This window comes from Dipodomys merriami, unplaced genomic scaffold, assembly GCF_024711535.1.
Source record: "Dipodomys merriami isolate MVZ:Mamm:240054 unplaced genomic scaffold, mDipMer1.0.p SCAF_7, whole genome shotgun sequence".
NCBI classification, from domain to species: domain Eukaryota; kingdom Metazoa; phylum Chordata; class Mammalia; order Rodentia; family Heteromyidae; genus Dipodomys; species Dipodomys merriami.
In genome coordinates this window covers 69,330,348-69,344,702 of record NW_027206290.1, presented here as the reverse complement: position 1 = coordinate 69,344,702, position 14,355 = coordinate 69,330,348, and the positions used below count along the sequence as shown (strand labels likewise).

Sequence of the window (14,355 nt, the reverse complement as noted above, 5' to 3'; positions counted from 1 at the left end):
ATCATCTGGTAAGGGGCGGGGCCGTTGCACAATGGTTGTAGCCAGGCCTAGCCCAGGCTCCCTCAAGAAGGCCAGTTGAGATGCAGACTCCCAGATACCGGCCTTCCAGGTCCAGGCTGACCTCCCTACCAGACTCAGCTCCTGGGGCCAGTCCAGAAAACGCTTCTAAAACTGCAAAACGAAGCCAGGCATGATGACTGTGCCTCTAGTCCCAGCTACTGTGGAAACTGAGGTGGGAAGATGGGTTGAGCCCAGGAATTGAAGACCAGCCTTGGCAACGCAGCGAGCCCCACCTCTTAAATAAATAAAATAAAACCAGAGACACAGGCTGGGTCAGAGCAGTGGCCGGATTTTTTACCTCAAATGGCAGGGAAAAGGTGATCCAGAAATCCTCTGTTTTGTCTGTGCCAGCCCCTGAGTCTGTTTAAGGATTAATGCATTATGTTTCAGCCCTTGTGTCTGCTTAAGGATTAATCCATTGTGTTTATTTCCCATTAGTAGACTGTTGTCCTTTCACAAAGCACTTAATACAGCCATGCTGCTCCTGATGATAGCAAACTGGACCTGGGCAAGCACTTGTCAGCCATGTACTTAGAGCTAGTTATTCCTCTCAGATCCTCAGCTTCCTCATTCATAAAATGTGATCCTGGGCTTTCTCTGATCCTTGGAGAGGCTGAGGCTGGAGAATTGGGAGCTTCAGGCCAGCCTAGACTACATAGTGGCTAGTGACACAGCTACACACACACACACAAGCAAGTTTGTAGAAAATTGCACAGACTATGATTCTATGTATATAAAAGCAAAAATTGAGTAAAACTTAGCATTAGCATGTTCAAACATGCACACTGCTACATGTATGGAAAAAGAACAAGAAATTATGAACACAAAGTTCTGAATACAGGTTAGGTTTTGCAAAGGAAGGTGGACATTTTACCCTCATGGACACATACATCAAAAGAACTAATACTCTATTCGACAAGCTGAGTGATTGATAGTTAAGTATGCCTTGTATCATCTTTAAACCAGCTGAGATCACACAGCCTGGAAAAGGAACTGGATAGACTGGAGGAAAGGTAGCTAAAGGTAGGGGCAGTCAAAGCAGATGCTAAGGTTTTTGGATACAGCCCATGATGACCTACAGGTAAACACACACACTTCCTACCATCACAGCTCTGGTTGCAGGTCTCAGGCTGTCCACTAGGGGCTGCTAGGGTCTATAGGAGCCTGTATCTCCTGCAGTGCCCAAACCCTGGTTCTCTTGGCATGGATGCAGCTCCAGATTTGTCCAGGAGGGGGAGCAAGTGGCCAGAGGAAGGCCAGAGCACGCACAGTGCCTCCATGCCGATATGCACCTACAGCTGCAATTCCTTGTTGCTCAGAGATCCCTAAGGTCTCAAACCCAAGAAACAATAGCATCTGTAGACAAATGATTCCCTCGGTCTCCAACAACCTTGCCTTTGAGTTTGAATCCTGCTGCTTCCGATTGTCTGTACAGGAAAGCATCTACATTTGTGGAGCCCTGATCAAGAACACATCGTTTTGCCATTTTTACAAAACAGGTAAAGAAACCTATAGCCATAAAGCTTGCCAGGTAGGGAGGTAATTTCAAGATTAAATATTCTGATAACATGTATATGCATAGTTATTGGCTGTTGGTGTTCTACTGTGAATGTGAGTTACACAAGTTCAAGAGTTTTTATCTAATTCCTGCAGAGCACATTGTACTAGTTTTCTAACTAGGCCTTGGATGAGCTGGACAGCGCTGATACAGTCCTCCAGGGGCTCAAAGCGCATGGGTCTGGGGAAACATCACTGGAAGTTCAGAACAGTGGACAAGACACTCATTCTAAAGCTGGGAATGCTGGGATTTGGGGAGGTGAAACAAGGGCCCAATCAGAAGTGACACTAGGGCTGGGAATGTGGCTTAGTGGGAGAGTGTTTGCCTAGCATGCGTGAAGCTCTGGGTTTCATTCCTCATTACCACATATACAGAAAAAGCCACAAGTGGCTCTGTGGCTCAAGTGGTAGAGTGCTAGCCTTGAGCAAAAGAAGCTCAGGGACAGCATACAGGCTCTGAGTTCAAGCCCCAGGAATGGAAGAAAAAGGTGACACTAGTTGGACACAGGTGACTCAAGCATATAATCCTAGCTACTTAGGATGCTGTGATCTGAGAATCACAGTAGCTTGAAGTCAGTGAGATGCTTATCTCCAACAAACTAGCAAAAACCTAGGAAGTGTAGCTATGGCTGCAGTGGTAGAGTGCTAGCCTTGCACCCAGGACCTAAGTTCAAGCCCCAGTACTGGCACACACAAAAAGAAGTGACATTAGGTCTGCCTTCCCTCATTGCCTCTTGGCCAGCAGCCACCATCCGCCCCTAACCGCCCCTTGCACAAGGGCGTGATGCAACCCAGAACCGGCCTGAGGCACCCCTCTGGGGGCAGCGCTAGGAAGGAGATTTTGCAACAGTTGGGGTAGGCAGGAAGCAGAACCAGCCAGGGCCCAGTCCAGGAGATAAGGGAGTCCTACCTCCTCCCTGGGGCTCCTCCCAGGCCCTGGTTTCCTCTTCCCTTCCCTTTCCGGGAAAGTGGCGCCTGGCCCTGACCCCAGCCTCACCCAAATCCTGGCCTGGCCCTGTGACTCACCTCCTTTCACTGTGGCAACCAGGCTGGGAAGCGAGCCTGCTTGCATGCCACTGGGAAACGCTGCTGTGTGACCCTGGGCGCTGGGGAGCTCTCTCTGGTTGGCCATTCATTCTTTGATGCTCAGTAATAGGGACTGGCATAAAGAATTATAAAGGAAGGAAAATGTGGGGGACCCAGCAGCATCCCCATCCCGCCAATGCCAACGTCTGGATGACTGTCACATGGGCACTGGATTTGTGAAGAAGCATCCCTGACTCCTGGGACTGGAGGAGAGAAAGCATCCTGACCAGAGGAGAGCAAGCATCCTGACCAGAGTGTGAAGCCCCTGCGCTCTAGGACAGTCTGACTTTTCCAAAGTCAGCTGGCTGTTTCCACCTGGCTTAAGACCTGGGCCTGGGCCTCGCTGTGTGACCTGTGTCCGCTCCATCAGGTCGCACAGGCTCTGGCCCAGAGCCTCTGGGAGATTGACAGAGCCTGGGCTATTTCCATCTTTCCAGGTTCCAGTTAGATTTTTCAAATTAAACTGACAAAAAAAATTTAAGAAATCCACATGGGCCAGGCACCGGTGGCTCCTACCTATAACCCCATTACTGAGGAGGCTGAAATCTGAGGATCACCGTTTAAAGCCAGCCCGGGCAGGAAAGTCTGTGACTCTTGTCTCCAATGAACCACCAGAAAACAAGGGGTGGGGTGGAACTGTGGCTCAAAGTGGTAGAACCCTAACTTTGAGCGGAAAAAAACTCAGGGACAGTGTCCAGGCCCTGAGTTCAAGACCCATGACTGATGAAAAAAAGAAAAACAAGGTGGCTCAGTGGTACAGTGCTTGTCTTGAATGCATGAGTCCCCGGGTTCGATTCCTCAGTACCACATAAGCAGATAAAGCCAGAAGTGGCGCTGTGGCTCAAGTGGTAGAGTGCTTGCCTTTAGCTGAAGAGTTGAGGGACAGCGCCCAGGCCCAGAGTTCAAGCTCCATGGCCGACAAAAAAAAAAAAAAAGAAAGAAAAAAAAGAAAAAAAGCTGGGTCATCCTAGCTACTAAGGAGGCTGAGATCTGAGGGTCCAGGTTCAAAGCCAGCCCTGGCAGAAAGTCCATGAAACTCTTTTCTTTTTTTTTTTGGGTCCGGTCGTGGGGCCTGAACTCTGGGCCTGGGTGCTGTCCCTCAGCTCTTCAGCTCAAGGCTAGCACTCTACCACTTAAGCCACAGCGCCACTTCCAGCTTTTTTCTTTTTGCTGATGTGGTGCTGAGGAATCGAACCCAGGGCCTCAAGCATGCAAGGCAAGCACTCTACCACTGAGCCACCTTCCCAGCCCCTCGAACAAACTCTTACCTCGAACAAACCACCAGAAAACCAGAAGTGGTGTTATAGCTCAAGTGGCAGAGCACTCGCCTTGAGCTGAAGAGCTGAGGGACAGCGCCCAAGCCCAGAGTTCAAGCCCCATGACCGACAAAAAAAAAAAAAGAAAAAAAAGGAAAAAAAGAAAAATACTTCCCACGGGAGTTGGTGGCACACAGCTAACACTGAGGCAGAAGGATCAAGAGTTTAGGCCAGGGCTGAACTACATAGTACAAGTTCATCCTAAAAAAAGGTCAACATATGACTTGTATAAATTATGACATCTATCTATCCATCCATCTACCTGCCTGCCTACCTACCTACCTATCCAATCTTGAAGTTATAATCTTGAAGTTAACACAAATATATAATAACCAAGTATGATTTCAGTTGGAACTCAGACAAAACCTAAGTTGAATATCTCAGTGGGAACGTAAGGCCCCTCATAAACCTGACTTGATCGGGCTTGAGAAGTCCTGTAAGTCAAATATTCCAGCCTGGTCTTGGGCGGCTCTCCTCACCTCTCTGAATCCTTTCTCATTTGAAAAGTGGGAGCAGCAGGGCACCCCCACACCAGGCAAGGCTGGTTAGATACCAATATCTACATATGACAGCAAGGATTGTTAAACACACATCCATTCCCCCTCCCCCCCCCCCCCCCCCCCCCCGCCAGTTCTGGGGCTTGAATTCAGGGCCTGGGCATTTTCCCTGGCTGCTTTTTGCTCAAGGCTAGCACTCTACCACTTGAGCCACAGCACTGCTTCTAGCTTTTTCTTTTTTTTGTTGGTCATGGGGCTTGAACTCTGGGCTTGGGCACTGTCCCTCAGCTCTTCAGCTCAAGGCGAGTGCTCTACCACTTGAGCTACAGCGCCACTTCCGGTTTTCTAGTGGTTTATTGGAGATAGAAGTCTCACAGTCTTTCCTTCCCCGGGCTGGCTTGGAACCGCGATTCTCAGATCTCAGCCTCCTGAGTAGCTAGGATTACAGGCGTGAGCCACTGGCGCCCGGCACTTCTAGCTTTTTCTGTGTATGTGGTACTGAGGAATTGAACCCAGGGCTTCATGCATGCTAGGCAAGCACTCTACCACTAAGCCACATTCCCAGCCTCTTTCTCTTCTTTCTTTTTTCCCCATCCAAAAGTAGGGTATGAGCTCTAGGCCTGGATGCTGTCCCTCAGCTCTTCAGCTCAAGTCTAGCGCTCTACCACTTGAACCAGACACAGCTCCACTTCCATCTGTGTGTATGTGCTTAATTGGAGATAAGAGTCTCATGGACTTTTCTCAGGCTGGCTTTGAACTACAATCATCACATCTCAGCCTCTTGAATAGCTTAAGACTTATAGGTATGAACCACTGGCACCTGGCTAAACTTTTCAAGTCATTGCTATATTGCTCCAAGATAACCCCAAACTCCTGGCTCTGTCTCCAGGAGCTGGAACTAGAGGGTCCACAAAGTCCTTACATTTCATCTACTGAGTCCCAAGTCTCAGGTCCTGGAGCTTGTTTTCCAGATATAAGAGACCAGGAGGAAAAGGAGCCCCGATGAACATCAAGGCTGCCTCTTACCTGCCTGCTACTAGTGTTAGCCTAAAGCCAGGTATGCTGGTAAGGGTTTAACAGGCTGTAATCTTCACCACTTGGTGTTAGTATTATGCCCAGCTTTGGCCCTCACCTCCACCCAGACCTGAGCTCCTCCCAGCCCTGGAGTTCCCACCATACAGTTGTTCCCCCCCTTCCCCCCCATTCTGCCCAGACCCACCTGAGCTCCCATCTACCTCGCTTCCTACCCCCAGACTTCCCTGCTACCTGGATACGGACAGGTGCCATTGTGTTCCCTCTTAGGGGAAATATGGCTCCTCTAATAAACCTCATAATCATCTTTCTCCTGTGCCTGCCTGCCTCTGCGTGGTCCCCTGGGATGGATGTGAGGGATCCTTCACTTGGGAAGCTGAAGCAGGAGGATCTCAGTTCAAGATCAGGCTGGGGGGCTGGGAAGGTGGCTCAGTAGTAGACCGCTTGCCTCGCACGCGTGAGGCCCTGGGTTCCATCCTCAGCACCACATAAACAGAAAAGGCCGGAAGTGGTACTGGGGCTCAAGTAGTAGAGCGCCACTAGCCTTGAGCTGAAGAGCTGAGCGACAGCGCCCCTGCCCAGAGTTCAAGCCCCACAACCGACAAAAAAATAAATAAAAGATCAACCTGGGCTACAAAATGAGAGCTTCTATGTGTGTGTCTGTGTGTGTGTGTGTCTGTCTGTCCTGAGGTTTGAGTCTTGAACTCACAGCCTGGGCACTGTCCCTGAGCTTCTGTTGCTCAAGGCTAGCACTCTACCACTTGAGCCACAGTGCCATTTCTGGTTTTCTTTTGTTTTTGTTTTTTGATGATTATTTGGTGATAAGAGTCTTACAAATTTTCCTACCCAGGTTGGCTTTGAACTGTGATTCTCAGATCTCAGCCCACTGTGTAGCTGGGATTACAGGCATGAGTCATTGGCAACAAGTGAGACCCTGTCTTAAAAAACAAGAAAAAGATCATATACAAGCAAGGGCCTGGTAGAGCATTTGCCTAAGAGATAGAAGGGCATGGGTGGTAGAGTTCGCCTATTAATAATAGATAGCAGCGGCTGGGAAGGTGGCTCAGTGGTAGAGCGCTTGCCTCACATATATGAGGCCCCTGGGTTGGATCCCTCAGCACCACATAAACAGAAAAAGCTGGAAGTGGAGCTGTAGCTCAAGTGGTAGAGCCCCCTTGAGCTGAAGAGCTGAGGGGCAGCGCCCAGGCCCAGAGTTCAAGCCCAACAATGGACAAATAATAATAATAATAATAGATAACACTGGCCCATTGAGAATTAAGGGAGATGTATATATGCATGCATGTATATGTGCACATGCAAGCATACATATGCAGTCCTGGGGCTTGAACTCAGGAACAGAGTGTGTCCTTTAGCTTTTTCTGCGCAAGGCTGGCATGCAACTGCTTGAGTCACACTTCCATTTCCAGCTTCCTGGTGGTTAACTGGAGATCAGAGTCTTTAGGACTTTGATGCCCAGGCTGTTTCCAACCTTGATCCTCAGTTCTCACCCTTCTGAATAGCTAGGATTACAGGAGTGAACCTCTAGCATCCCGGGGCAGATGAGTCAAAGAGCTTAAAGTAGTTCTTCGCAGATAATAAATGCTCTTAAGAAGTGTTTTGTTGTTGTTTGTTGGTGGCACTGAGGATAGAGCTTAGTGTTTATTGGGCAAGTCCTCTAACCTCCGGTCCTGTTTGCAAAATAAAACAGGGCCCAGGGAAATTCAGTTTCCCCTCCAGGACAGCGCCTCACCAAGTCCTGTCCAGGAGGGGGTTAAGACGTTAATGATTTCCAAAGGAGCAGGGTTTTGTGGGCACACACAGACTTGCACACACAAGGACACACACACACACACGCACGCACCCCAGCAGCGGCCTCTGTCCCCCTCCTTCCACAGCCAGGCCCTCGAGCCTCTTATGCAAGCCGCCGGCGCCCGCCCGTTCCCAGGCCCGGCTGCAGCTGCGGGCGGAGGGGCAGGGCGGGGGCGGCGCGCTGTTTGTCTAGCGCGGCCGTGCCAAAGACGGCGGGCCCCAGACAGCCAGGCGCCTCCGTACACCTGGGGATGCTCAGGTTAAATAGCTCCGCATTCCTCGGGCCCAGCTGATGGAAACGCTCCCAGGCCGCCGCCGAGCCGGCCTCCAGATGGGCTGGGCTCGGGCCAAAGGGGAAGAGAGGGAAACGTGGAATCCAGAGTGCGCCTGAATGGCGGGGGAGGTGGCCAAGGCCCCGCCGCAGCCCCTTCCTCCGCTGGAAGGAGGCCCAGCCGTGTAGGAGTGCGCGCAGTGGGGAGACGCCCCCGTCCCCGTGGGTGGGCTTGCGGGGTGGAGGGGGGCACACGTGGGCGGGAGTGGGTGCACACGTGCGCCTCCGAGGACGCTCCAAGGACACGCAGGCTACTATTAATAATAATTTATAACCATCCAACAGTACGTGCCAGGCACAGAGCTTAAACCCTCTGCTGGATTTCATCTATTCTGGACATTTCTGTGGTCAGCTGTGCACAAACAGCAGCCAGGTAGGGAGGGAGGAGCAAAGGAATTACCTACCAGTAGTTATGTTGATAAGAGCAAGATACCGAATGCTGGTGCCCAATAAATTTTATGTTTTGCTCACCCTTGCTGGGCTCATCAGAATCCACCCTTCAGCCTCGTGGGAACCCACCAAATCCTTTACATAAAGGGTGTGCATAAAGAGTTGTAGATGCCATTTATTCTGTTTATTGAGAAACTATATTAATAGTCCTCCCTTGGGTGGGTGAGACATTCTTTGCCCTTCCTGAGACTCTGATTCTCCACGTGTATTATCAGGGAAGTTGACCTCGAAAGTTGGCGTCCTCAAAGTCGAACAATTGCCCAGGAAGTTGGTACTTAGGTTTCGAGGAAGGGTTTGTCTAAGCACAGCTGCCCTGGCCTACCTGCAGTGGCCCTGCCAGCAATGCCAAGCCATCTGCAGAAGAATTGCACATACGGGAACCCAGTGTGGCCTGGTGACCCATCCCAATCTCACCCCACCAACAAATCCACTAACCCAGACTGGTGCACATGCTCACCGTACATCTAGACAAACCTATAGTGCAGGAGGTTGCACACTTCTCTTTAGCGCACACATGTTCTTCAGCATTCACCTCCAAGCATGTCCTTATTCACACACCCAGGCCTGTGCATATGACCCAGCCTCAGGGTGGTGAGGGCTACGTTTACTCCCACTACAACAAGTCCAGGCACCTATGCACTCCTCCTTTTTTAAGTACAAGCTCACATGGCCAGGCAGACAGGCCCCTGCCAAGGACACCTTTTTCCTGCTCAGGAGCTGGGGACATGACTCGCCCACTCCTCTTCAGAGCCCACACAGTAGCCCCAGGGAGATGGTGGTTTGAGCTGTGCTGGCAGAGTAGGGCTAGGGTGAGGGGGTAGAGTCCAGAGCCAGAGCAGGTGGCCCAGCAGCTGTGCAGTCTGGCCCTGCCAACTTGATCACCCACTTGGACAAGCCAGGAGCCCCAGGGCAGCCTGCTGGCATGCAAGGGGAGGTGCCTGACTTGCTAGGGGGAGATAGCTCCTAGTAGTGAAGGAGGTGACTGAGAAATCTGGCTTCAAACAAGACTCTTGAAGCAAGTCAAAATAAGTTCCCTCCACTGGGCCTCAACTCCCCCCCCCACCCCCCCAGCTCTGGAGGCAGATGTCCCAGTGACTCGATTCAACGTAAAAAGCTTTGAAAAGTCCCTAACCCAGAGGGGGCCTTAGCAGGTTCATCTGCATTTAACAACCTCCCCAGGTGATCCAGATGGCCAGGGAATCACTTTGAGAGAAACACAGGGTCTAGAGGATTTAATTTTATGACACTAGGGAGCAAGGAAACGGCCAAGGATGGCGAGGAAATAATAGACATTAAAGACACCGGAAACACTCTTTCAGGTCTGTAAGATCGACAGTCCAGATGTGGCCCTCCAGTGCGTCTCCTCCCAGCGCCAGCTGTGAACAGGGTCAGAGGTCAACCCCAAACCCCAGCTCCTCCCTCCCCCTCAACTCAAGAAGTCAGGGCAACTTTTCCATTAAAGTATTTGTTTAATAACAAGCCACCCCCCCTCCCCACAGAACTATTGTAAAACAATATGCTCAGTCCATGATCATTGTAATATACAATACAAAGCAATTTCCTCAGAAATCTGAGAAGCACCAAACGTGACCATTTTTTAAAATGCTTTTCAAAAAATAGAAACACACGAGGGGAGAGGTACTCTCCCCCCACCCAAAGTCTCTTGAGAGATGGTAGGTGTGAAGAGGCAGTCGGCCTGCCCTATTTTCTCCAGCCCAGAGCCCGAATCCGGCAAGGGCAATGGCCACCGACGGGTCTTGTTTTCTCTCCCGATTCCAGCACGGCGTTTAGGGAGGGCGGAGAGCCCATACTCCTCTGGCCTCCTGGAGGGCTGGGGTCCAACTGTCCCTGAGCGCGGCGCTTTAGCGGCACAAGATGCGATCGTCCGCCGGGACACAAGCCGCCTGTGAAAGAGAGAGAAGAGATGAGTCGTGCAGGTTGCAGGAGACAAGAAAGGGGAACAGGCGAGTCCCCCTTCTTGTCCAAGAGACCCAGTGGGGTAGGGCACGCACGTTCCGTTCTAGGTGTGTGTGTGTGGGGGGGGAATCTTTAGAGAGATGGTCGCCCAAGATGGGCATAGGACAGAAATCTCCATTTTCTTCTCTGGCCTCAGTTTCTCCAGCGACAGGATAATGTAGTAAGTACTCCAACCTGGAACTCACCTCGGCCGCCAGAGCACCGATCTCGCCATTGAGGGTGCTGAGCGGGGCGCGGACAGGGAGCCCCCGGCCCCCGGGGGTCCCCACTTCGGATTCGGAGTTCAGCTCCAACTGTAGGTCCCTGATGTAGTCGATGACGTGCTGGAGGATCTCGACTTTGCTCACTTTGCGGTTCTGGGGCAGGGTGGGCACCAGCTCCTTGAGGCGCGAGTAGCAGCCGTTCATGTCGTAGAGCAGCACGTTTACCTGCTGCTCGTCCAGCAGGGCGGGCAGGCGCGCCCCGGCGCCCCCCGCGCACCGCGAGATGGCCACGCTCTGCTCCGACAGGCAGCGCACCACCTCGCCCGCGCCCCCCGCCGTCTTGCCGGCCTTCAGCGCGCAGCTGGGGCCCGCGGCGGACGCGGCGCTACCACTAGCGACCTTCATGATCCTGGCGATGAGCGACGAGAAAACAGGCCGGGAGGACGGAGGTGACGGCCGCCGCGCGCGTGGGGAGCGAGAAGGGAACTAGGAAGACCGCGGTACAAGGCGAGAGCCGAGCGCCCCAGCCGCTCTTTTATAAGGATGCCGCCCCCCCCTTCCCGAGGGCGAGCTCAGAACGTTCAAAAGCAGCCAATGGGAAGCCTGGGGGCGTGACCTCGTGTGTTTCCCGGGCCCCGCCCCCCCGCCCAACTAGTGCAGCCTGGCGTGCCAGCGAGTCTTGTCTGCAGAACCCAGAGGGTGGGAGGGCACCGGGCACCGAGGCTGTGGAGGCGAGAGCAGCCTGCGGCTCTGGGGTAATAGGGAGGCACGGAGGCTAAAGCAATTTGGCGGATAAGGAAAAGACCTCAGCCGTATATTTTCCCTTGTTCGCTTTCTGACCTCTCCAAGCTTCCATTTTACAGATGAGAGAAACTGAGGTTTGGGTGAAGAAGTGGCTGGGGTCTGCACCGCTCAGGAGCCAAGCTTTCCAGATCCTCCTGGAAGATTGCCTCTCTGATTGATCTCCAGACATTAGGGCCAAAGTTTAAAGCGGTGCTCAACTCCTGGGGCTCGTCCTTCTCAAATGCCAAAGCAATAATACTGCAGTTCAGGTGCTTGGAATCCTAGAGCCAGGATCCAGGTCCCTGGAAGAGGAAGCGATCCATGCGGGAAAGTGTTCCAGTAAGACGCGGAGTCTCCTCTCTCAACTGGACAGAAAGCCTCGTGCGGAAGTAAATTGGCAGCCCCTGCAAAACAAAGCTGCCAAACGGCATCGCCTGGAGATGTTGCTTTTCTTTTAAAAGCTGGGTTCTCTGCCCCCACCCCCCACCCCCCCGCAAGACCTCGGAGCGGGGTCTCCCTCCCACGGCGCGGCAGCTGCGGAGATCCAGTCCCCCTGCCCCGCCCCCCCCGCATCCCCCTTTTCCCGGGCTGGTCTGTGTCAGCGTCTGAACAAGCGGCTCAGACCGTTAGACGCCAGGGCCGTGACGTCACCCATTCATAAAACCGGGACGAGCTGTCAGGCTGGCGCCGCGCGGGCGGTCGCCATGGAGACGGCAAACTGGGCTGGAGCGTTCCTCGCCCCCCCCGTCCCCCCCCCCTCCCTCTGCGGGTCACCTGCAGACCCCGAACGGGAGGCCTGGGAATGCGTTCCTCTTGGGCGCGGTCGCTGGGCAAGGGTCACCTTACTTCCCCGCCCCACACCTGCGGATTGTCCCCCACCCAGCCCCACAGCTTGGGCGGCCCGGGAGGTTTTCTCATACCCTCCCCCATCCCACCCCCCAGCTCTCCCCGGCGCCGGAGGAGCGAGGCAGGAGAGGCCGTTCCGACGCGGCCTGCTGGAGGAACGCGAGCTGGTCGCCCGCCTTCTCTGAGCCCTGCTCCTTCTGGCTCTCTCTTGGCGCCCCTACTGTGTGATGTTTGCCTTGAACGTCTGTAGTTCTGGCCACAACTCAGAACACAGGTGCTACTTGATTTCTGGCCAAAAGAGGAAACTGGGACTTAAAAACCCTCTCACGAGCCAGAGCCACATACAGGCAGTTGAGTTACTACACGGACGTGGTATTGTCATGCAGCCATTTCTTCCTAGGGCGGACAGACCCTAGACGTGTCATCAGCAGGGAAACTAAATGGGATCTCCGTGATCTCAAAGATCAGGGTCCCAGACCCTAAGAACTCTACCCGCCCCCCTAGCAGTTCATCAGTGGCCATCTGAAGCTTTCCTTTTCCCACAGATGTTTTTGGGAAAGGACAATAAACTAGCCCTCAGCTTTCCCATCAGGAAACCAGAACTGATCAGCTAGACAGGCTTCAAAAGGAAGAGACAGCTGGGAGGCTAAGGTGGAGGGTGGCAAGTTTGAAGCCAGTCAGCACTACTTAGGGAGACCCTGTCTTTAAAAAAGAAAAAAAGAAAAAAGGGTGGGGGGAGGCTGGGAAGATGGTTCAGTGGTAGAGTGCTTGCCTACCATGTATGAAGCCTGGGTTCAATTTCTCAGTACCACATACACAGAAAAAGCCGGAAGTGGCACTGTGGCTCAAGTGGTAGAGTGCTCGCCTTGAGCTGAAGGGCACAGGGACAGTGCCCAGGTTCTGAGTTCAAGCCCCCACAACCAACCCAAAGAACAAGAACAACAAAAGGCCAAAGGCTGAGAATGTGGCTTAGTGGTAGAGTGCTTATTTAACATGCCTGAAGCCCTGGGTTCAATTCCTCAGTACCACATAAACAAAATCAGAAGTGACGCTATGGCTCAAGTGGTAGAGTGCTCACCTTGAGTAAAAGAAGCTCAGGGCCAACACCCAGGCCCTGAGTTCAAGCCCAGGACAGGCAAAAAAAAAAAAAACAAAAGGCAAGTGAGATGGTTCACACTTGTAATTGTAGCTGCTCTGGAGACAGAAATCTGAAAATCAACATTCAAAGTCAGGCCGATAAATCCCAGAAACTCTTATCTCCAATTAACCAACAAATAGCTGGAAGTGGAGGTGTGGTAGAGAAGCTAGACAACTGTCCTTGAGCAAAAACCCAAGCAAGACTGCACAGAACTGGGCATCTGTGACTCATACTTGGTAATTTCAGCTACTCAAGAGGCTGAGATCTGGGCTGGGAAGGTGGCTCAGTGGTAGAGCGCTTGCCTTGCATTCATGAAGCCCTGGATTCAATTCCCCAGCACCACATAAACAAAAAGAAAAAAGCCAGAAGTGGCACTGTGGCTCAAGTGGTAGAGCGCTAGCCTTGAGCTGAAGAGCTGAGGGACAGCACCCAGGCCTAGAGTTCAGGCCCCACGACCGGATCCAAAAAAAAAAAAAAAGATATAAAAAAAAAAGAGGCTGAGATCTGAGGTTTGTAGTTAGAAGCCAGCCCTGACAGAAAAAAAGTCTGTGAGACTCTTAATTTCCAATTAGCCACCAAAATAAAAGGCAGAAGTGGAGCTGTAGCTCAATTTGTAGGGTGCTAGTCCTGAGCAAACAAGTTCAGAAACATTGCTCAGGCCCTGAGTTCAAGACCCAGGACTGTACCAAAAAATATCAAAAATTCAAAGAGCTGAGTTCAAGCCCTAGTATCAATACACACACACACATACACACACACACACACACACACACACACACACACACACACACACACACACACATCAGCTAAATGGCTGGGCTCCCCAAATATCCAATATGTTCCCAAACTCTTAGGCTTTGGTTGACAATCCTTTACTTGATGGGAGGGAACATTGTGCTACTCAAAATAAATAAATAGGTAGATAGATAGATAAATAAATAAATAAATAGGGGCTGGGAAGGTGGCTCAGTGGTAGAGTGCTTGCCTTGCATGCATGAAGCCCTAAGTTCCATTCCTCAGCACCATGTAAGCAGATAAAGCCAGAAGTGGCGCTGAGGCTCAAGTGGTAGAGAGCTAGCCTCGAGCTGAAGAGCTGAGGGACAGTGCCCAGGCCCAGAGTTCAGGCCCTACAACCAACAAAAAAAGAATAAAGAAAGAAAGCTGGGCACCAGTGATTCATGCCTATAATCCTAGCTACTCAGGAGGCTGAGATCTGAGGATTGCAGTTCAAAGCCAGCCTGGGCAGGAAAGTCTGTGAGACTCTTAACTC

At 52.0% G+C, this 14,355-nt stretch overlaps 1 protein-coding gene across 1 annotated transcript; it reads right to left on the bottom strand.

Annotated features, from left to right (window-relative positions):
• Nucleotides 1–9,587: 9,587 nt before the first annotated feature.
• Nucleotides 9,588–10,839, bottom strand: Id1 (inhibitor of DNA binding 1). The gene is made up of 2 exons (XM_070007772.1): nucleotides 10,301–10,839; nucleotides 9,588–10,042 (listed from the first exon to the last, which is right to left on the bottom strand). Exons 1-2 carry the CDS (start codon nucleotides 10,721–10,723, stop codon nucleotides 10,001–10,003), a joined length of 465 nt encoding a protein of 154 aa, XP_069863873.1. The 5' UTR covers nucleotides 10,724–10,839; the 3' UTR covers nucleotides 9,588–10,000.
• Between the last annotated feature and the right edge of the window lie 3,516 nt (nucleotides 10,840–14,355).